The following is a 24,059-nucleotide window of genomic DNA, read 5'->3' on the forward strand; positions in this document are numbered from 1 at the left end:
TTTTTTATCAGTTTGAATAGTTATATATATCCAAACTCACCCCAGGTTCAGCAAACACGCGTAAGAAGGTCTGATGACTGAACACTCCAGTTTGGAGAACCAGGTCACCTTGGTCAGAGCTCTGCCCACTCAGGACCAACAGCTTGTTCACAGCTGGGTCGGATACAAGACAATGGATCTAGGACACAACAAAAGACATAGAGGGTATTTAAAACACATTAGTCAAATAGATTAAGTTTGTTTGTTGGAAGGTTAGGCTTCAGCAAGGTTATTCAGTGTACCATTAAACCTATCATTAATCTTTATTACAAACATATGGCACCCAAAAGAGATTTGCTTTAAATAACTTACCTCAGAGATAACAGTATCTTCTGAGGGGTTCACTAATACAACCGTCTCAAGAACATCACTTTTGTGTTGTAGAGTTCTTTGTCCTGAAAGAAACACATGGTTTTTTTTTACTGATAATGAGTAACAAATATCTATTTTAACGAGACCCTGAAACCTATCTAAAACACATGCAGCATAGACAAGTACACTAGTTAAAAGTAATTCTGATGTTTAAGCATTGCAAATGTTGCACATGCTACAAATCCCTTATGATCAATAATCCTGATTCCTGTTGGCTTGAGTGTTTAAGTACTAGTTACTCATATTTGCTACTCTTTTTTTTCAAAGTATTTGGCTAAACTACAAATTAATAATACATTATAACACCAAATAGAGTGCAATCAGATTTATCTTTTGCATCAAAACAAATTTAATTATTAGAGTAAGATTATGTCCTTGGTATATAACTGAATGGAAAGCATAGTGAAAAAGTGAACACAACTTTCAAAAAAGTGTGACTCCTTTACATTAGTTACTCTCCAAACTGCGAAGACAATATTTTGAAGAAGGTTAAAGCTCATCTAAATTATATAGGAAAGATTTTTCATTAAAATGGCTAAACACTAAATTGAAACCCACCAAAATTACCAACACAGCAGCCAGAGGGTAATCCACCAACACTTGTCTCTTAACAACAGCACATTGATTTTGTTCACTTGAATGTCAATAGCAGGCATATGATTGATTAATGTTAATCAAAAAGAATGTCCCTGCAGGCATAGCTATCAATCAAATCAATCTTCATTCATTTAGAAAATGACTCAAAGATACAGTATACAGCTAAAAGACAACCTTAGTTCAATGCATTTCAAGGACAGTCCAGCAAGAGTCCTCTTAATGAGCCATCATGGATGTTTGGATTACAGTCAGAAGTAAGGGGTTTAGAGTTTTAAGTGTAAATTACGATAAGAGGATATCCATGTAAAGCTAATAGGAAGAAATCACATGACACAAATGCAACATAAGCCCTTACACAGTCTCAAAAGTCCAGTCCAAACACATTCATCCTGCGTTTTCAGTTGTAGAAAGAGTGTTATAAGACCGGGGTGTATGGAGGAATTAGTGAGATAATCAAAGAGCTGCTGATCGCAGCACGACTGGGGTTTGGACCAAGCTGGCCTAAGCCCAGTATTGCTTCTGTGAGCCAGATGGTGTGAGATGGAAGTACAGAAGTGAAAGTACAACATATGTGAAGACTGGTGAAGCGATTTCACCAGGATAGTGAATGCTAATAATGCAGACTGCTACAGAAACGACAGACTCATATCTCTGGCATGCTACCTTCTGCAGAGTGATACAATATAAAAAAAGGGAGGTACGAAAGTCTCAGGCACTGCAGTGCCTCGCCTTAGGCTCAATGCCCAGAGCAATATGTGCCCTCTTTGTTGTTTGATAAAAATCTTATGAAGAGGCAAAACATAAAAATGTAGGTAAAAAATAATGCTATTGACTGTCTAGACCAGGGGATCCCAAACTTTTCAGCCCACGACCCCCAAAATAACAATGTTAGTGACTCGCGACTGCCAAATTCCTCAGAGGTGGTTATAAATATACATACATTGCGCACACAACAAAAGGCCTATATAAAAACAAGCATATTGACAACACGAAAAACAGTCTAACAACCATATAATTTTATAGTCATTTATTCATTTGTTGTTCTCTTCGTGTTCGCATGGGTTTCCTCCAGGTGCTCTGGTTTCCCTCACAGTCCAAGACAAGTGCTATAGGTGAAATGAATAAGCTAAATTGGCTGTAGTATATGTGTGTGACTTAGTGTGTATGGGTGTTTCCCTGTGTTGCAGCTGGAAGGGCATCCGCTACGTAAAACATGCTGGATAAGTTTGTGGTTCATTCCCCTGTGGCGACCCCAGATGAATAAAGGGACATGAATGAATGAATGAATGCATATTAATTTGTTTAATTTAATATGAACCTCACCTAAAGAGACTGGTGAGCACAATAATTTCAGCACAAGTCTATTCTTGGTTTAATCTTGCAGACCGCCAATCAGAAAGCATTCTCAATGTTCAGTTGTGGCCTGTATATATTTGTAATGTATTTGATCACCATAAAGGCGTCAGAAAGTTTAACTTGGTGCTATAAATCCAATCTGCTGCAGCTGATGCTATTGAGGTGTTGTTGTTAACTTAAACACACAGATCTTATGAAAAAAATAATTGAAAGGATGATGGCCTTTTATTTGCATGTTGTTGTTTTTTTATGTAACTATTAACTACTATTTTATCTTCTCTGAGTTATGGATAAAATATGGCAATTCTAATAGTTTAATAAAATTTATTTGACTTTTGGAAATCACTAAGCGACCCCCTGTCATTGTCCAGGGCAATGAACAAACAAACAAACCAAAAACTATATTAGAAGTAAAAAGGGTATATTATATTATATACCATATGCTCAGCATATTGAGCACAGTTTCATTCCTGCATTGACAGTTTCTATTTAAAGGTGCAGTAGGTGATTGTCTTCAGAAACGTGTTGTTGTGCTGGTTGAAAGCCTCTTCACATTCCAATAGTAATGATTAAAGTAAATGATCTAAATGTATTTATATGTATTTTTATATTCTGGGCAGAAGGCAGAAGATGAAAAAATGTTCATCCAATTAAATATTGTCAGGCCGATAATTCTGATAAGTAGCCCAAACTGTCTGTCAGCCAATGCAGATTTGTACATCTGCAGCCGTTCACGCAGATCTGCCGTTAGAGCGTGCACGTGCGCTGAGACCGTCACAGCGGTAAAACAAATGCTAAATCAAAACTTTTTTAAAATCCTGAATTAATACTGGAGTCAATTTTGCATGCTGGAGGAAAGATGATACCATGGCTGAAGTATTTCTTTTAGACAGGTAATGTTATGTTTTAAAACTCTTTTAGTCACGCAAAGCTGGAAACGTGCTAGATATAATACAGTTATTCATTCAATATTGTAGTATTATAAAGTACTGTAAAAATTTTCTAACTGGCGAAGGACTTGATCTAGTGGGTTGTCTGCTGTCATCTTTAAGGTGCACACGTTTGTGTTTCAGGAGGCGTGGCTTCAGACGGCAGTGGCGGACTGTGCTTCAAAGATATTATGCTAGCCGGTCAGCATTTTTGGCAGATCACCTACTGCACCTTTAATAATAAAAAAAGAGACTGTAAATAGGTTTTCATTATGTCACAGCTGTGAATATTGATTTGCAGATCAGGAATGGCTTTGGGGAGGGACATTCTCATTCAAGTGATTGATTAGACAGCAAAAACTGCAGTGCAGGATGAGTCATCATTGCTTTTATTCCTAATTTTTGTTGTTTGTTTATCCATATATCTACTGAACTCAAACAAAACTGAACTCAAACAAAACCTTTTAGAAATGCATTAACGATCTCAAATGTTCTTAAAAGCCATGAAACTCCTTTCCATTTCAAATAACCAGATGGCTTTGCAGAGCTGTGTGTTCAGCCAGCTTCCCGTTTCCACTACTCCCTTTTGGCTTTTGTCCACAGTCACTAAAGAATAGGAGAGAATACAGCATTGTACCAAAAGTCCAAGACTAAGTTAAAGTATCCAGTGAATTTGAACAAGCATCTTCAAAGCTGCTGATTCTTAATTAATGCCTTAAATTTGATTGCATGAACATCTTAAGTCACATTAGGATCATAAAACAGTCAATCATTTTTTTAAGGAGGTCTCTGCAGTCCTACCTCACCTGACCCGCTTGATAAAAATATCTGCTCATGAACTCTAAAAATGAGAGCACTCCATTAAAATAAGCTCAAACAGTGCTGTGATAGAAGACAGACCAAGCATCCGCGCTGCTCCAGATATTTTGCTCTAGATATGATCACCCAAGAGATTGAGGCCTGTGGAAGTTTGGGAACAGAATCGCCTCATCCGAGCATCTAAAACAGTCGCTCATGTCACTGTCTTGCATGCATTTGGGAGCAAATAACCTTGTGAACAGAGCATCATACTGTGGTGTACTGTATTAGCAATGCTAAATCTGTTAGCCCCAATGGAACAAGCTATGTAATTCCCATTTCACGCACAGATGACGGAGATTGTGCAATCTTATCTCATTTATTTTCATTGAGAATGTGACATTAGTAAAGCACAAAGCGCCACAGGTGTTTGTTTTCATCTAACCAGCTAACTAGCTTTTCAGCATGGAGAGAATTAATGAGGGGCTTATGGTAATCTCATAAATGAGTCATCAATCCAGTCTTAGTCCGCACCACTGGTTGAAAGATGTACGATGGGAAAAAGACCAAGGTTTAGTTTAGCAAAATATTACAATTCTTTCAACATTACTCTAACAAAATGTTCATTATAAAGCAGATTTTTGCTCCCGTGTGAAAGTTATAGGAACCAGACAGTTAATTGTTCATGTAAATGACTCTTTTATTGTCGAAACATGACAAACACATCAACCGGATGAACACTTCGCAAATTTGAGGTACAAGATTTATAATGACTGTTATTAAAAATACAACATTTTAATAATAGTAACTTTTATTGGGTAAACTTAAGTCTTTCAGCCTTTTTCCTTAGCAAAACATCCTTTGAGGACACTGTGTAAATGTAAAATCTGTAAAAATAGTTTTGAAATATGTAATATTTTACATTTAATTCAAATTAAACATCATCCATAATATCATGGGTAAAACCACTTGGTTTCCATGATAGTTATATGAAAAACAAGGACTGAATATATGAAGTATACATCCATACTGTAATGCCTTCTTTGAAATTTTAATTATTTAAAAAATATGTTGTTGTTTAACAGAGAAAGGACTTTTTTCAACAGATTTCCAAACTATTTTTATTTTTTAATTCCTTAACTTCTAATAACCAATTTCCTTGCCATAATGACAGTGCATAATATTTTTCTACATATTTTACAACATACTAATATTCAGCTTAAAGTGCAATTTAAAGAATATGTTAACTAAGTTGTAAGATAATTAGGCAAGGTTTTGGATAACAGTGGTTTGTTCTGTAGCAAATAAAAAACTAAATATTTAATAAAGGAAACTAATAATATTAACCTTAAAATTATTTTTTAAAAATTGCTTTTTTTTTTACAGCCATAAGGCTTTTTCCAAAGGGAAAAAAGATTATATAGGAAATACTGTGAAAATGTCCTTGCTCTGATAGATAGAGTCCTTGCTCTGTTACAGTGCATCCGGAAAGTATTCATAGCGCTTCACTTTTTCCACATTTTTTTTTGTTACAGCCTTATTCCAAAATGGATTAAATTAATTTATTTCCTCAAAATTTTACACACAATAGCCCATAATGACAAATCGTTGCAAATTTATAAAAAAAAAAAAAACCCTGAAAAATCACATGCACATAAGTATTCACAGCCTTTGCTCAATACTTTGTTGATGCACCTTTGGCAGCAATTACAGCGTCAAGTCTTTTTTAATATGATGCTACAAGCTCGGCACACTTGGCACATTTTTGCCCATTCCTCTTTGCAGTACCTCTCAAGCTCTATCAGGTTGAATGGGAAGTGGTGGTGTACAGCCATTTTCAGATCTCTCCCGAGATGTTCAATAGGATTTAGTCGGGGCTCTGGCTGGTCTACTCAAGAACATTCACCAAATTGTTTTGAAGCCACTCCATTGATATTTTAGCTGTGTGCTTTGGGTCATTGTCCTGCTGGAAGATGAACTGTCGCCACAGTCTGAGGTCAAGAGCACTCTGAAGCAGGTTTTCATTCAGGATGTCTCTGTACATTGCTGCATTCATCTTTCCCTCTATCCTGACTAGTCTTCCAGTTCCTGCTGCTAAAAAAACCCCACAGCATGATGCTGCCACCACCATGCTTTACTGTAGGGATGGTTTTAGCCTGGTGATGAGCGGTGCCTGGTTTTCTCCAAACGTAACACCTGACATTCACTCCAAAGAATTCTATTTTAGTCTCATCAGACCAGAGAATTTTGTTTCTTATGGTCTGAGAGTCCTTCAGATGCCTTTTGGCAAATTCCAGGCAGGCAGTGGCTTCCGTCTGGCCACTCTACCATACAGGCCTGATTAGGGGATTGCTGCACAGATGGTTGTCCTTCTGTAAGGTTCTCCTCTCTCCACACAAGAACGCTGGAGCTCAGACAGAGTGACCATTGGGGTATTGATCACCTCCCTGACTAAGGCCCTTCTCCCCCGATCACTCAGCTTAGATGGCCGGCCAGCACTAGGAAGAGTCCTGGTGGTTACAAACATCTTCCACTTACAGATGATAGAGGCCACTGTGCTCATCGAACTTTCAGAGCATCAGACATTTTTCTGTAACCTTCCCCAGTCTCGTGCCTCGAGACAATCCTGTCTCTGAGGTCTACAGACAATTCCTTCATGCTTGGTTTGTGCTTTGACATGCACTGTCAATCCTAGGACCTTATATAAACAGGTGTATGCCTTTTCAAATCATGTCCAATCAACTGAATTTACTACAGGTGAACTCCAACTAAGCTGCTGAAACATCTCAAGAATGATCAGTGGAAACAGAATGTGCCTGAGCTCAATTTAGAGCTTCACGGCAAAGGCTGTAAATACTTATGTACATGTGATTTTTCAGGTTTTTTATTTTAAATAAATTTGCAACAATTAAAAAAATCTTTTTCCACATTGTCATTATGGGGTATTTTGTGTAGAATTTTGAGGAAATAAATTAATATAATCCATGTTGGAATAAGGCTGAAACATAAAGAAATGTGGAAAAAGTGAAGCGCTATGAATACCTTCCGGATGCACTGTATATTTGAAAATATTTGAAAAAGAATGCACACATTCTATATCTTAATAACAAAGATTGCCATAATTCTTTTACATTACTTCTTTAAGAAAGGTACACTAATAATACAACACAGTTCACATCCTGTTATATGATGCAGTTTCTGCTACAACAGTACTACAATGTTTGAAATTGCAAGGTTTTTGTTCATTCAAAAAACTGTCTTTAGGAGCTTTGGTTTGCATAGTAAGTTCCAGACTTATCTGCATTTAAACAAACAATTCATTTTTTTTCTCGATCTTTTCCCTAATACATTGTTACGTACTTGCATATTTTCCCATACATTTACACTTGTGCACCATTACTAAATAATGGTCCGTTCACACAAAAGCACAAAATATATTAACTGTATTTGTGTCCACACCAGCAAATGATAATGATCTGCTTATTTTTAGATTATGCATTGCCATTGTGATTTAACCATTTGTAACCAGCAGTGTGCTACATTTCTAGTGCACCAGTGAATCCAGCTCGAGTAATCTATCTGATCAAACAGGAAATTTAGCAGTCACAGTCAGTGTGGTGTAATAAAAACCACACAAATTATATTTTTCTCCATCATTCCCCAGCCCAAACTATACTGGATACCCCAGGTGCTTTTATTTATATACTTTAATTTTGTTAGCCTAGCTTCCATGTACATTTTTATAATTCCCTCCTTTGTTACAACCAATTGTTTTCAAGACAGATATTTTCTTTAAATAATCTTTGAAAAAATGGCAACTTCTCCACAATGCCATCTGTAGCTTTAAACTGTCCGAGCCCTATATATATCAGTGGATTCTGACTCGCTGTCAGTGTTTTATCCTTTATAAGCTGGGGGAAAAATCATTCTGAAAGTGATGATATCATTTCTATACATCTTTATCGTTATACTGTAGCTGAATTCTGCTGTTGTTTTACGTTCAGAACTATTTTTAGAACGATGCCTTTATTACTATCTTTATTTATCATGCTTGGCGTGAACAGCTCTTAATCCAAGTCTTAAATCATTCCTCGTTATATAATCAGTCCTGAAAGTGCTGCAATCTTCAGAGATAGGGAAGACGGAAATTGTGAGCCATTGCATTTGAAATTCACAAATAGATGTAAATTATATTGCTATCCACCATATCAATTATGCAGGTGAGCAGTTTCTGCAACTGTATGTCATGTAAGTGCTCTATACACACAAAAAGCACTAAAACAACATTAAAACAAGCTGGCCAATATTTCTCTGGACTTTGATGCTCCCTTTTGCGACTACACAAGAAGCCAATGGCCTAGTTTCTTCTGGTAATCCTAGTCCTGTGATTTGGCAATGCCCAATGATTCTGCTGTTAAGCATATTAAAGCCTCTTTTATCACGGATGTGTCACTGAATCTCAGACAGCCACCTGGGTATAAGGTGTGGCAATGGCACAGCGAGCCAGCATTTCTGCATTTCATTCATACTGCATTTCTGAAATTTTTATTATACTGGCAAAATACAAAGTTCTGTGCTTGACCAGAACATATTTACATTAGTAACTTATGAACATTAGGAATGCACAGTCGAAGTAGCACAATAATCTTTTTATGTATATATATATATATATATATATATATATATATATATATATATATATATATATATATATATATATATATATATATATAAATATCTAATAAATAATGCTCATCGGCAAATGGAAATACAGTGTGGAAAACCACATCCGAAATATGTATTTATTATAATATTACTTAACCTATTCAATTTCTCTTCATTATTTAAAGTATGTTTAAATACATCTGTCATGAACATTTGTACACGTTATTGTGTATTACAATTTAAATTCAGTCAGATTATACAGTTAGTTCTATTAGTAGCATTCGTGATACATTTTTTCAGGATTCTTCTAAATATAAAGTTCAGAATCACAGCATTTATTTAAAATACATTTACTGTTGCTTTTGTTTAATATCATGCATCTTTGCTGTGAAAAAATAGGAGGAAAGGGGTTAGCTCACCCAAAAATGAATATTGTAATCATTTACTGTCTTCACTTGTTCTGAACCTGTTTGACTTTCTTTCTTCCTTTGAATGATTGATAGCCATTGACTTCCACAGTTTTTGTTTCTTGTACTGTTGGTTGTCAATAGCTATTAATCATTCAAATGAAGAAAGTCAAACAGGTTTCCACAAAAAACCTTCACAAGGCAAACAAATTATTAAAACGTGCTGCATTGTCTCACAACACAAACGATTTACAAAAACGTGCTGCATTTTCTCACAACACTTCAAACGTGAAGTTGTAGGTGATCTTTGCATGGGTGAGTTTTTTTGGTTGTTTATTTTAACATCCTGATTCCCTTGTCTTTTGTATGGTATTAGCCTAAATAACCATAACCTAAATAGCTGGGTCTGTCACGTTTTAGGGTCCTCTTTTCAATTCAATTCAATTCACCTTTATTTGTATAGCGCTTATGCAATGTAGATTGTGTCAAAGCAGCTTCACATAAAAGGTCACAGTAAATAGGAACAGTGTAGTTCAGTTTGTAGTGTTTAAGTTCAGTTCAGTTTAGCTTGAAACATTTCCGTTGTGTTCCATGCTATTTGAAAGTGTGAGAAACGCAGCACGTTTTTTAAAAATGTGTTTGCGTTGTAAGGATTCGCAGCACGTGTGCTGTCAGACAGATGAAGATCTTTATTTAATTTGCTGGCATTTTTTCGTAATTGTGCGTTTTCTTAAATTGCAGCACGTTAAGCTCTCTCTCTTCCAGCCTTCTTCAAAATATCTTGTTTTGTGTTCAAAAGAGAAAAGAAACTCTGAAATATTTGGAACCACTTGAGTGTGAGTAAATGGTTAATAAGTTTTCCTTTTTGGGTGAACTATCCCTTTTGGCTAAATTATTATCCCTTTAATGTATTTTCTTTATTCACTGAACAACAGTGAAGGTTATAATTAATCTGATTTCCCAAAAATATTTTTTTGAGAAAGAAAATTCTAAATTAATAAAATAAATGACTAAATTGCTTAAACTAAATAACTAAATAAAACAGTTTTTACTTTTTTTCAGAATGTCCTCATGTTTCCACCTGAAAATGTTTTAATCTTCATTATTTTAAATCATCTTGAGACTTCTACAGTTAGACTAACTAAAGACACCTCTAGATAATTAAACCATAACCAACAAATGTACAAAAATAGTTTAAAAGCATGAAGAACCAACAAGAAACAACATTTAAAATTGTCATTAAATAAATTTTCTTTAAAAATCAAACTATTTAATGTTTACGTTTTTAAAAGTAATTCAGTGATGTCTCACGTGTACTTAGTCTACAGGCATGTGAGAGTACCTAAACTAAGCAACAATAGTGGACTACAGTTTTTACTTTTTTCAGAATGTCCTTATGTTTCCAGCTGAAAACGTGTTTAATCTTCATCATTTTGAACAGCACACAATACTTTAGACATTTAAGTATGCATAAAGCAGAAACATTTGTGAAAACAGCACAAAAGGCAAAAGATGCGGGCTACTGAGGAAGCAAGTTCAAAGAAAGAAAAGGGTACGGGGAGATTTTTGGTGCTCTCCCATTGTTTCCTGGGGGGCCAGAAAACTCCAGCCTAAACCTGAGCCAACGATGAGATCATGCCACCACACAGGCCTTTCATTAGCATCTGAACACACGCCTTTGTGCTTAAGAAAAAGGGCTAGATGTTTCTCCAACACTGACGAAACTCCACAACTCTCTAACCGCAACATCCGTATGCCACATTCTAGACTTTTTAGCAATAAATACATAATATGGGCACAGAAAATCGATATGATAGAACATTTTTCTGACTGTTGCAGACTAAAATAGCTGATTTTGCAGTAAGTTTTTCCAAAATGTGTGACAAAATTGTATTCGTTCTTGTATTCTTTCATAAGAAATTGTACACCAAGAACAAGCTTAAATTTTTTATTTATTTATTTAATTTTTTTAACATCAAGCATCAGTGGACTCTATTAAAACTGAGAGAAACTGAGACTTTTATTACCTCTTTACCATATATTTTATGAAGGACACAAAATGATGAAAATAAAAATAAAGATATTGCTTTTACAAGAGCAAAATCATTAACATTACAAAAAAAAAAAAACATGTAATATGGATTAAATATGATGTATTTGTTCAGTCCATCAGTATTGTAGGTCTACTCCATTAATTGCCCAACACAATAACAATTATCAATCATCAAAAAACAAAGCTTACCAATGACAGTTTATATTTACAACAATAATTTAATTTGATTTGCATTTTGTGCAAATAGTCTACTTTATTATTGTGAGTTTTATTCATTTACATTTGTGACCATATAAATAACAAGTGCACCAAATTGCTATTTTTAATAAATTTGTTTTTTTTTCTTGTATTTTCACTATCATTAAATCCACATCAAAGGGATAGTTTACCCAAAAAAGTATAAGAAAGTCACACTATACCATACCTGCCAACATTTGTGGGGGGCGGGGGGGTGTCTGAATAACACAGCTGAGAACCGGATAAGTAACATTACTATGCATCAGGCTTGGTATCGGATACTATACCAAAGTCAGCGACTCAGGGGTGTTACAGACTGTACCAAAAAGCTGGGGACCAGGGAAATAACAAAACGGGAGGGTGGCGGGAGATGGGTCTGAAATACAGGAAGCTCCCGAGAAAAACGGGAGTGTTGGCAGGTATGCACTATATTGATACTGAAGAGTAGAAACAGTTGAATGAAGTCGTTATTTTTGTTTGTTTTGTATTTTTTATTCTTCCATTTAAATACGGATTTCCATATTTTTCAAGCTCAATAGGGTGACCCCTGTAATTTAGCTTTTTTTTTTTTTTGAGGTGGGGGTGTGGTCTCAGTGTGGTTCATCGTCATCAAATCAGACGACCTGATGGTTTGCGCCTTCACTGTTCATCTTTGTGCTCAAGAAAGAGCAGTAACTGCTTTATTCCGGATGTCATTCAGGAATGTAATTGTAGTTAGGCTACTGTATATATAATATAATGATAATGTGTAGTCCTATTATGTGAGCTTATGACGAAGACGCTTACAGTATGCAAGATTATAAAATCGCTTTCAGTGCATGCGCGGCTGTGCACTAGTTCCACTTTTACATTTGCATGTCACGACCACGTGCACTCATGTACATTTTAAATAAAGCCAGGATGCATATTTGTTATTATCCTCTGTAAGTCATCTGTCCTTATGTCTTTATTTATACAACCTAGCACCTGAAATGTAAAACCTGAAAGTTTCATAGGTTTAGATGATATTACAAATGTATAAAAATATATTTTATAATTAATTAAAACTATTAAAAAGCAGGGACTAAGCCGGAGGAAAAGGAAAGTGACAGCAATAAACTCTTTTTAGCGATATATGATATTTTTTTCACGGTGGAATGTTAAAGTATATCAGGCTGCTCAATTCAACTGGATGCAATGTTTTTACAGTTCGAATTGTTGATTGACTAGTAGTTTATCTATCACATTGGAATAAAGAGTACTAAATTGCAGGAAAAATTATATTCTGTGGACACAAGAGCACTAAACAGAGTTAATAGCGTCGACTATTACTTAAATATTACTTAGGTGTCATATATACATATATATGTGTGTGTACAAAAAAGGACGAGGTCAAAAAAAATTAAATAATAAATAAATAAATAAATAAATATATATATATATATATATATATATATATATATATATATATATATGTATATATATATATATAATTATTATTATTATTATTATTATTATTATTTGTCCTCGGCTGATCACATGCCTTAACAGTATTCTTGTAGCTTCACTGATTGAACTACTGAAGACATATAGTCTGTTTTTATTTTTTATTTTTTATTATAGCCTATTGCTGTCTATGGAGGATGAGGTAGCTATCAAGTGCCATCTAATCCTAATTTGGTCTCAGGGGGTTGGAGCGACATGGGGGTGAGTAATTGAAATAATACTTTACATTTTTGGCTGAACTAACTCTTTAAAGGCTTGATGTATTTACTTTAATAATAAATAAATAATCAGAACACACTACTATGACTGGTTTTTGTCCAAATTAAGTAAAAGAAAGACTGCCAAAAATTGCAAGCTCCTCTGAATTTTCACATTAGCTTGATTTTGCATTCAATTCCATGATTGCAAAATCCTGATCAGACTGATTACTGTAAATCTGCAATTGTGTAAAGATAATTTATACCCTGCACAAAGGTGGGTAGGCAGTTCAAATAAAGAGAAATGTCGAGTATACAACGAGTGCTGGAAAAATACCCATGCTGAGATGTTAATAACAGGTTTTAAGTGCAGCTTAAGAAAGCAAGTAGAAAGTAGTATAAATAGCGAACACCTTCTGATCTCAGAGGACATTGGTCTGTTTTATTAGTCAGCGTTTCCTAAAATGTCAATGTCATGTCTTTATCCTCTGAACCAGATGATTTACAGACAGCAAATTAGCAACTGATTAACTGAAGTTTCAACCTTCTGATTATTTATGCTCAATTGAAATTGTTTTTTTTTAAATGCTACTGTATACATATAACTGTAACATTTGATAGCGAGTAAATAGATCTGGAGTGTCAGGTCATCTTTAAAAGGTCATTTTGAATGGAAATAATGCACCTTATACATAATTCATTTTAAATTAAAATATTTAACTGTCCATTAACACTGGTGAAAAGTCTTTAGACGTTACATGAGCAGAGCTAGATATGCTCCATTAAGCCCATCTTAAATCATTGTGTTTTAAATACTGTTCAGCCTTTCAAAGAGATACTATTACAAATAAGTAGATAAATGTTTCAATGGTAGATGTAATATTGTGTATGTACAGTAGCTGTACCATTGACTGCAAATCAAATGAACAATTCCCCATTGAAACTCAGCTAGATAAACTGGAAGCTGCTAAATGATCTTCTTATGTGATTCTCTGGAATAGTATCGCATCGAGGGCTAATGTATTTTTAAATAATGACCGCTAAACTATATATTTGTATTTTGCACACTGTCCATCTCTTGTATTTTTACATATTTTAAAACATCTTGAGACTTCTACAGATGACCTGACTAAATAAACCTGTAGATATTTACAGTAAACCATAACCAAGAACTGTACAAAAATAGCTTAAAAGAATAAAGAACCAACAAAAAAGAATATTTACAATCAAGAAAATGTTAGGTTGTCATTAAATGAAAAGTCTAAAAAAAACAGAATCCAGCTTTTTAAAGTTTATGTTTTTGAGAACAATTCCATTGTCATTTCATTGTAATTTACAAAAACACAAATTTGTGTAAACAGTGATGTCTTGTGCATGTGTATTTTGTGTTTAGTCTATAGTCATGTGAGAGTACCTAAACCAGGGGTGTCCAAACTCCGGGCCAGTGTCCTGCAGAACAATAGTGGACTACAGGACCTCATTCGCACACCACCATAGTGTTCATTACAAAGTAATATCGCCATCTACTGGCATGCATAGTACAGAGTTTTTAGTCATTTTCATGGATCTATGTAAACAGGAATCATATATCATATATTTGCTCTTTTAGACATCACCCAGGAAATATTTGAAAAAGATTTACAATTTCAATCATTTGAGAAGGGTATAAACGGAGGTCGGAGCCAGCTCCAAGTGGGCTGTGCAAACCTTATGAAATTTTTATTGATTTATTTTTTGTCTTGTACATGACATGGAGTCCAACCTATTGTGTTTTAATGTCCACACCTAACCTAAACCTTACCTCACAATAACCTGTTGTGTTTTATTAACATCTAGACCATCTAAACCATACCTGTCAGCCCTCACGTTTTTCCCGGGATTTTCCTGTATTTTACAAATTTTTTTCCCACTATTATCCCAGAAAGATATTTCCTGTATTTCTCCCATATTTTCAATCTTTCTACGAAGGGTGACAAAAAACATCAAAGAGCCAATCCTCCCTATATGTAAATCATACCACCGAACCACCAGGGGACGTCCCTTGCTCTTAAGTGTGAATCTGTTTGTGCTTTCATTTTATTTAGGCATGAAAACACTTTGAAATGAATATAAAAATGGCATGATTCCCTTCCGCGCTGCCCACCCAACCCCAGTATCAGGTATCGGGTCAATACTTGGTTAAAATACTCGTACTTGTATCGGACATGAAAGACCGTTACCACGCACCAATACCACTCAACACTAATTCACTGCATGGATGTGATTTGTTGTCCTACCTGTCTTCAATGCCTTAATGTATGAATTAGTCTAATGTATTATATATTAATAGCTTAGTCCTTATAAACAATCCGTTTATAAAATACATTATTAACGAATCTTTAGGCTACTGAAGAATAAACAGAATATGAAATATGATCCTTGTATAATGATCACAGCTAAACAAGCTAGCACTCATTTTATATATAAACTATAAATAAAAAAAATGAAAGAAATTTTAAGTAATGGAACATTATGTAAAAAATCTAAAGACTACAGACTAAATAAAAGCTCATCAGAGCTGAACATCACTGCGATCACCGCGCGCGTGTCAGTTTTCAGCTTCTGTAAAGATCAGACAGCCTATACAGTTCACACAATCTCAATAAACACCATGTAAATGTATAAATCTTCGATAAGTATTGTTAATGGAATATTTATAATGATATGATCTTGCTTTTGGTGCGCGCGCTTTCTCTCTCTCTCACCCAGGGGCAATTGACACGCGCTGATACACACTACACAGCACTCGCAAGATGACAAGTGCTGAAGTCCACGAGACAAGTTTTACTTGTTGCGATTTGCGTGTTGTTCCTTTTTTAAAATGCCTTTTATTTTTAAAATCTCAAGTTAATATTGGCTATCGGGTAACATAATCCCTCTCAGAGATATTGGAGTTCAATAACTGGTGCGCAATATGACTATTGACCCGTGTTTTAAATGACAGCGAGACATGCTACATTTTGTTTTCATTGTAAAATATACATTATAACCCAGTACACAGTAAAATATTATTTTTTGAATGGCTTGCCTATAACCGTTACGCGTAAATAGGCTGAACATATTTTTATTAATATTCAAACACATTAATACAAACTAGCTACCCTGTGATTTTTTTTTTTTACGTTTCCGTATATTTTTTTATCAAACAAAAAAATGCAATAAATAGTTTATTTTGGTTTTCATTTTATTAGATTTAATATATTTATTAGGTGACACAACTTCTGCATAACATTGGCTCTGCGTTTATACAGATATCCTACAGACAGACTGTCTTTTTGGCTCAAAGACATTTATGCCTGTTCATTTCAGTGCTGTATTTTGATAGATTTTGCAAAGGCTTCAGCTATTCTGCCAGCTGGTACCAGCCTCCGTTTTGTGACTTGACTTGTGTGGCGTCTGTATAAGTGTCTGGGTGACAGCGAGAGCGAGATGAGATCAGATCTAAATTACCTTTTCATTTGATTGAAATCCGAAATATTGCCAGACAGGCGAAGCAACTTTCGGTTTTGGAAGAGAGCGGCTTCAGTGATAAAAGACGCGCACACACACACACACACACAGGTTCTTGTATGGCTATTCATTATTACTTTTTTAACATTAAACGCATAATAATCAAGTGCAAAAAAGAACAGCTGAACTTGGCATAGAGTGATTACTGCGGTTGCCGCGGTGGTTGCTTTGTTTCTCTGCAGTTGGCTTGTCAATGGCGTGGCATTGCTAAATCACTTCTGTTTTAATAAAAATAAGCATTAATAAACATTGTGGGATGATGGTCGCGTGATTTTTAAAATGAGAGTAAGTAGCCTATGCGTTGCGTAGGCTATTTATGGCTATTGATCTTATCTACCCGCGACCCACCCACAGTTAAACATCAAGTATAGGTACTAATCAAGTATACGTACTAATGCTCAGCTTCTTAGACTTTACACACCTGAAACTTGTCTATAGCACTTGTTCACTGCTGCTCTTATAGTTGTGTAAATTGCTTCCTTGTCCTCATTTGTAAGTCGCTTTGGATAAAAGCGTCTGCTAAATGACTAAATGTAAATGTAAGGTATGGCTGGTATAGCCGACTTTTTGATTACCTAACCTGCGGATCAAAGGCAGGACTCGTGAATATGAAAGAATTGCACATAACAGGGTTTTATGCGTCCCTAATATGCAATGAGGGTGACTCCATAAGGTAACGTCCACTGCACACACTTTGTGTAATGTGTGAAGTCGTGGACGCATGTAAGCGCAAGGATAACTCATCATTTAAATGTCCATGCTTAATCGTTAACAGATAAGGTCTGCGGATTTGCAGGGTTATCAACAACATGTGTTTATTTTTTGCTTGGAAAAAATTACCCCCCCCCCCCCCCCCCCCCAAAAAATGAACAAATAAACCAAATCTATGAAGTATCGGTATCGGTACTCGGTATCGGCGAGTACACAAATTAAAATACTCATACTCGTATCGGTTTGGAAAAAAGTGGCATCGGTGCATCCCTACACATAATAATAATCATAATAACATCTAAACATGTCTATCTTGGTAGGTTTTCTTTTAAACACAACTAATTTTGTCTTATGGCCTGTTTCCACTGAGTGGTACGGTACGGTATGCTTTTATGGCCGTTTCCACTGTCAAAAGGCGTATCGAACCGTACCACTTTTTGCCACCCTTTCGAAAGGGTACCAAACACGAGAAACGATACCAAAAGGTGGAGCTACATGTGCAGCTGAACACTGATTGGTTACAGAGATACATCACGATCTCGTGTAGCTAGTCAGAATGAAAACAAAGGAATCGCCATGTTTTTAATACACAGGCGAGACATTACATCGAAATACTTTATGCATATAATAACGAGCCATGGACGACCCGAGCTCAAACAAACCTTGTCGTTGTCTTGATGTACAGCCACAAAGCCAAGAAGAACAAAATCTGGCATGTCCCGTTGTTGCTTTACGAGGCCGTCTAAAAGTGCGAGCGGATTTCGCTTTCTCCAAGGAGCTCGCGATCGCGTCTATATTTGATATGACAAACTTCTTGAGCTGATGATAATAACGTGTGTGTGATTATTGAAGTGTCTTCACCATCTGATCCTTTCAGAAAAGAAAAGGACAAACGCGAGAGTGAAGCGCGAAAAACAAACTGCCATGTTCATTGCCTTTTTGACTATTATGAACTCGGAATGACAGAATTACTCTCTAACAGAGGTTACATGTGCTGGTGTTAAATAAGCATAAAAATTAGGAAAGCAATTGAATGCTTTCATTATCGATCTGTGCTTTTTTAAAGTGACACCTCTGTTATTTAATGTAATCAAACGTATGCCCTAAATCCAACCTGCAATTTTGTCTTTAAATTTATAATTGAGTTCAAGCTTGATTTTAACTCACATATAACACACGTTCAATAGTTCAACATTCCTAATATCCTCTCCTGCAACATCACACAAAGAACTGTTCCATTCAACACAGAAAATCTCCTAAGGCAAACTGTACGATTAACAAATAAAGAGGTAAAGGATTTTAAACCAGAGCAAGCAACAATTATAGGCCAATTTAGAGCCCAGTGATTCAGTAGCGGTGGATGTATTCTCACTGCAGTAGTACAAAGGAAAGAGAGGGTGATCCTCCCACACTGAATCTGCAGAGATGATGGCGGACTGCGCACTCACTCACCCACACACCCACCAACACAAGCCACCTATAAAAGCCAGAAATATTTCACCCAAAGGTGCGTTTGGAAAGAGCCTTACATCATTCAGTGGGAAATGGGAAAAGCATTACATCATTTCACCTCGGGAACACTTGATGGTGTGGGTCTGTCACATCAAATCTCTTTTTTGCACATTTGAGCTTTCTTGCATGCTGTGTCAGATAGGTTTAGGTATTGTTTGGGTTTTTATGCTGGCAAATTGACACTTTTTAAAATGTAAAAATTCAATAACTAATCATTTTCATAACAAATGAACACGATAAAGCCTAAGCCTAACACTAATGACAGTTATGGTACCAACAACTGAAAAGTCATTATTCTAACAGGCCCCAAAAATTTATTTATTTGCCTAATTACATGTTATAAGCTTGCAAATATTTCCCTGTGCTGGGTTGGAGCTGGAAGGGCATCCGCTGTATAAAACATGTTGGATGAGTTGGCGGTTTACTCTGCTGTTGCAACATCTGATGAATAACGGAATAGGTTGAAGAAAAATGAATGAATGAAAATCTTGTAAATATTTTGATTATTGATGTTGGCAAAAATGTCGGTTTTCAGTCATTTTCATAGTGGTGTATCCCAGGTATTTGCCATTAAATCATTGTTTCAAGAGTTTAATTGAAATCACTGATTATTCAAGCAATTATGACAAATTAAAACAAAACAAAGTAAAATTACAATTTGCCAGAGTAGTTGGCAGTTCACTCCGCTGTGGTGACCCCTGATAAATCAGGGAATAAACTGAAGGAAAATGAATGAATGACCTACAAATTCAGTGAAGGTTGCAAAAACAACCTTGCACAAACTATTATGACTTTCACCATTAATGTGAAACAGGAAAATGAAAGAGTATTGTCTATCTGTGGCATTATATCTGTGCACACTAATTTTGTTTTCTTATTTGTTAAAGTAGTTGGTTAAATTTAAGTATTTGAATTTTAAATTGGCAGTTCATTCCAATGTGGCGACCTCTAAAATAGAGACTAAGCCGAAGGAAAATGAATGAATGAATGAATGAATGTTAAATTAAATTCCATAATTTACTTTGAAAAACAGTAGGTGAGCTGAGTAAAATACAGTTTATACCTATATGTATATTCAAAGTAGGGCTGGGCGATAAAATCGTTATCGGTATTTATTGACCGAACACCATTGTAAATATCGATAAAAAAAAAATGTTGGTATGAAGTTTCAGCATGAAGCGCTATAGTTTTATTAAAATGTGGCTGCTAGGCGCATGATTTGCATGACACCCATATGAGAGCATCATGTATATGTTGTGCAAGCAGCGCACATGTAACGTGGGTGCATTTTCCAGCTGCAACTAGTTAAAAATGTCTCAACTTTTACGAATGCCGCAAAAACACCGTGATTCATGTAAGTAGAACTAACCAATCTGCCTCACACTTTGTATGAAATAAAGGCATTTTGGTTACAACGGCAGACTAATTACCTCAGACAAACACAGCACATCCAAACACTGCAGTGCTTTTTACTTTTCTCCATAAACTTGTATCGGAGCTTCAACAATGGTTTGTCATCCTCTGAGAAATCGGCTAATGGTCACCTAGTTACAGAAAGACGGCAAGGGAGCACGAGCGCCAAAAAACAGGTCAAAATAACAAACGCGAGAAAATGAGTGCGGTGGCTAGCAGCAGTGAGGAGATAAAGAGGATGTCGCCAGAGTGGCTTTTTGGTTTCTTTTCTTGTGCATCCCACTTTGTAACATTTTATTTATCATGTTTAAAAGTCTCTTTAACACTTATGTTTATTTTATTCTAAAGAGATGAGATGTTTTGTTGAAATATTTTTGACTATTAAAACTATATATGTCTTAGTAATGTTGGTAAATTAAATTGGTTAAAAAAAATCCTAATATTGTCACGCCTGGGCTCTCTCAGAAAGGCAAAGGATGGCAGGGGTTATCAAACATGTAGATTTATTTACAAAACACTCACTTGGAAGACATAGGAAAGACAGGAGACTCAGGAACCACATGGGGTGTAGACAAGCATAACCAAGAGAATACCAGACAAGGGACTAAACCAAATTTAGGGGTATAAATACACAAGGACATGATGGCTCAGATGACAAACAGGGGTGAGACACAGGTGGAACTAATGAACATTACGGTTCATTAAGGTGGGAAACAGAACAAATGGGCACATGGGGAAGGTCACATGACATAAACACAGGGGTCTGACAAATATACCCAAATGTATTGTTAAAACATATTCAATAATTATCGATGCCGAATATTTTTTAGCAATATTGCCCAGCCCTAATTCAAAATATTTAAAAACAGTAGGCAAGGGGTACCTTTTACCCCTTTTGTTAACAATTTTCTGTAGAATCTACAGTAACTTACCGTAAATCAATTACAGCAAAAATACTGTTTACATTTACAGCACCATTTATTTGTGTATGCATTTACAGAGTTCTATGTATATCTTTACTGTAAAATATACAGTAACTTCCCAATGCAATTTTAATATACAGTATCATATTGCATAACTGTTTTACAGTAAAGTACAGTTTATATTACAGTTAAATACTGTGTAATTTATATGTAATTTATATACAGTTAAATACTAACAGTGCACTACTGGTGAGAATCTGAATGTATCTAATAGACACTTTACTACCCCATGAGGCCATGCGAGAGAATTTATGAATGGGTGTGAAGTGATCCAACTGATGTGGATGGGTCATGGTACAATGACGACATAGCGGATGTAGTACATTCGAATTCTGTCCGTGCATTCATACTGTATAGATTGTACTCACTACAGCCGTGAAGTCAATTTAAATGTAGTACCTACATTAGTAGTAGTTTAAATGCAGTCTTAGTATGGTAATTATAAAATTGTAATTATAATTTAGTTAGTATGGTAATTATAATTGTAATTATAAAAACTGGCCTTTTGAAAGTTAACAAAACCGCTTAAGACTTTCACATTTACCCTATTGAAAGCTGGTTTAATATAAACTTAATGACCCATTGCTTAATAATCCGCTGGTCCACATTTAAATCGGCTAATGAACTCAATATAAACTGAGTGTAAATTAGAATTTAACGGTTTATTTTGACCACAGCAGTGCAATCGTTATTGCTACATGTCCTCTGGAATAGCTATGGGAAAAAAACTGTACGCCTGTCTAAAAGAGATTGATTGTAATTAAAAGTGCTGCAGTTCACCTGCCACTTATGTCGTGTCTCTTTCCTCCGAGTAATCCACCAATGAGAGAGGCTGTTTGTCTCAACTGACCGTTCCTAAATCCGGAAAGATTATCCAGTAAGTCCAAAGTTGAGTTGCTGATATTTTCTAGGTTGGACCATTCATGTGGGTTGTCCATGGAAACTGTAATCAGTAGGTCTAAAATGGTCTTCCTTTCTCAGCATTTTCCAATGTCAAACAGAACAAAGAGCGAGTCACTTTGGTAACCACCCAATCGCCCTTGTCTTCAATAGTCCATTTTTACTCTATGGCAGATGGACGGTGCCCTTCAGTGTCCTAACATTGAGTCTAGCATCAATGATATCATAAAAGCTTAATGATGGATCTCTCTAAGGCTAATAACACACTGCCACAAAAACAAGATCCATTAAATATGATTATATGAAAGAAATTGCCAAAGCAGGTCCACTAAACATTGTACCTCCACTAATTTGGTACAGATTTAGGCTGCTGCTGGTACCAATGGGACAGTGACTCAGCAGCTAATGCTGCTTGACTCCCACTGATGTCAGTGGGTGTTTCTCTATGTAAAAATCCCACCAAGACAGTTGCACCAAAAAAAAAGAGAACAAGGAACGTCTGAATCATGTCAGTCCTGTGAGATGACAAACAAATGTGCTCAAAATAGTCTCCAGTGTCTCCTCAGAAGTCTAGGATATAGACTTTAGGTCAGATTTGATTCATTGATGTTTTTCATACTGTTATGATAAACTCAGAACAGTTGAATATATAACTACTGTAGATTCAAAATGTCAGCTGTGCCGACTGATGCAAGAAGTCATTTTGTGGGTTCAATTGGCCTCCACAATGATATTCAAAAACAGAGAGAGTCATCAGTTTAGTCATTATTATTTATGAATGGTCCTAAAGCATTTAGATTCATATGTAGTGCAAACAGAAAGAGGGAAACAGAGGAAAAAGAAAAACAGCAACGCTGAGTCACTGGGCGGCAAACAAATGAGTGGCTGTGTCTCAAAGCCTTCTGACAGCATGGACAGCATTTCTGAGCATCACAATGATGGATGTTTAATTGCGAATCAAGTAAAAACTGTTTATACAAAGATTGGTGCAAGGTAACCGGGTTTAAATTGCATCATAAATGTGGAAAATCCTACTGAGCTGCTTAACCTAGACAACAATTTTGGTCATTATACGAAGCAAGAAATACTTTCTAGGAAGGCAGCTTACTTGATTTTGAGAGAGAGCCAATGTGTTACTTATTTTTGGTTTAATTTTACTTGTTGAACAAATAAATCTTTTGAGTTTGCTGGGTTTTTTTGTGAATCAAAAACTAGCAGAACTGATTCCATATCAAAGTTGTTTCTTTTAGTGAATCAAAAATATACACAACTATAATATAGTTAGTCCTTTTAATCACTCGAAACACACACCAGCAATTCTTGAACATGATTCTTTCATGCAAGTTTGTTCTAGTAAATCAAAACAAATTTTGCAATTTAGTCTAAATTGAAAACACACCGCCTGTCTAATGTTATCCAGTTTCTGAGCAATTAACTTCTCAGTGAGTTCATTATCGTTAATCAAAATATACTATGTAAACAACTAGCTTGAGTTCAGACTGAACAGTGTAGTCCGATTCTCATCCACTGACTAACTTTTATGAGTCAAAAAATAGTTATAATATAATAGTTAAATATAGTTATTCAGAATTAGAAAATCTTGAGCTTTTTCAGTTAACTAAAACATACAACATGAACAATTATTATCATACAAAAGACTAAGGATTGTAATGAATCCACATATATGGTAGTTCGTTCTCATGAACTGGTTATTTAAAGTAAATCAAAAACCATGGAACTCATTGGTTTGTAAAAAGATGTGACTATTCTGACTCATTATTGTATGTTTGGTTAATATTTTGTCATCGAATTAATAACACTGTTACTGTGTGAAATAGGGTGAATGAGAGCGAGTT

The 24,059-nt window shown here is 35.5% G+C and overlaps 1 protein-coding gene across 2 annotated transcripts in view; it reads right to left on the reverse strand.

Annotated features, from left to right (window-relative positions):
* map1ab (microtubule-associated protein 1Ab) overlaps positions 1 to 24,059 on the reverse strand; it is a 79,268-nt gene that overhangs the window by 16,931 nt on the left and 38,278 nt on the right. For both annotated transcript variants that reach the window (XM_056451347.1, XM_056451348.1), the window contains 2 exons: positions 352 to 434; positions 41 to 178 (listed from right to left, as the gene is read on the reverse strand). In XM_056451347.1, coding sequence (XP_056307322.1) covers positions 41 to 178; positions 352 to 434 — 221 coding nt within the window. The remainder of the gene's footprint in view (positions 1 to 40; positions 179 to 351; positions 435 to 24,059) is intronic.

This window comes from Danio aesculapii, chromosome 25 (genome assembly GCF_903798145.1).
Source record: "Danio aesculapii chromosome 25, fDanAes4.1, whole genome shotgun sequence".
Lineage (NCBI taxonomy): Eukaryota > Metazoa > Chordata > Actinopteri > Cypriniformes > Danionidae > Danio > Danio aesculapii.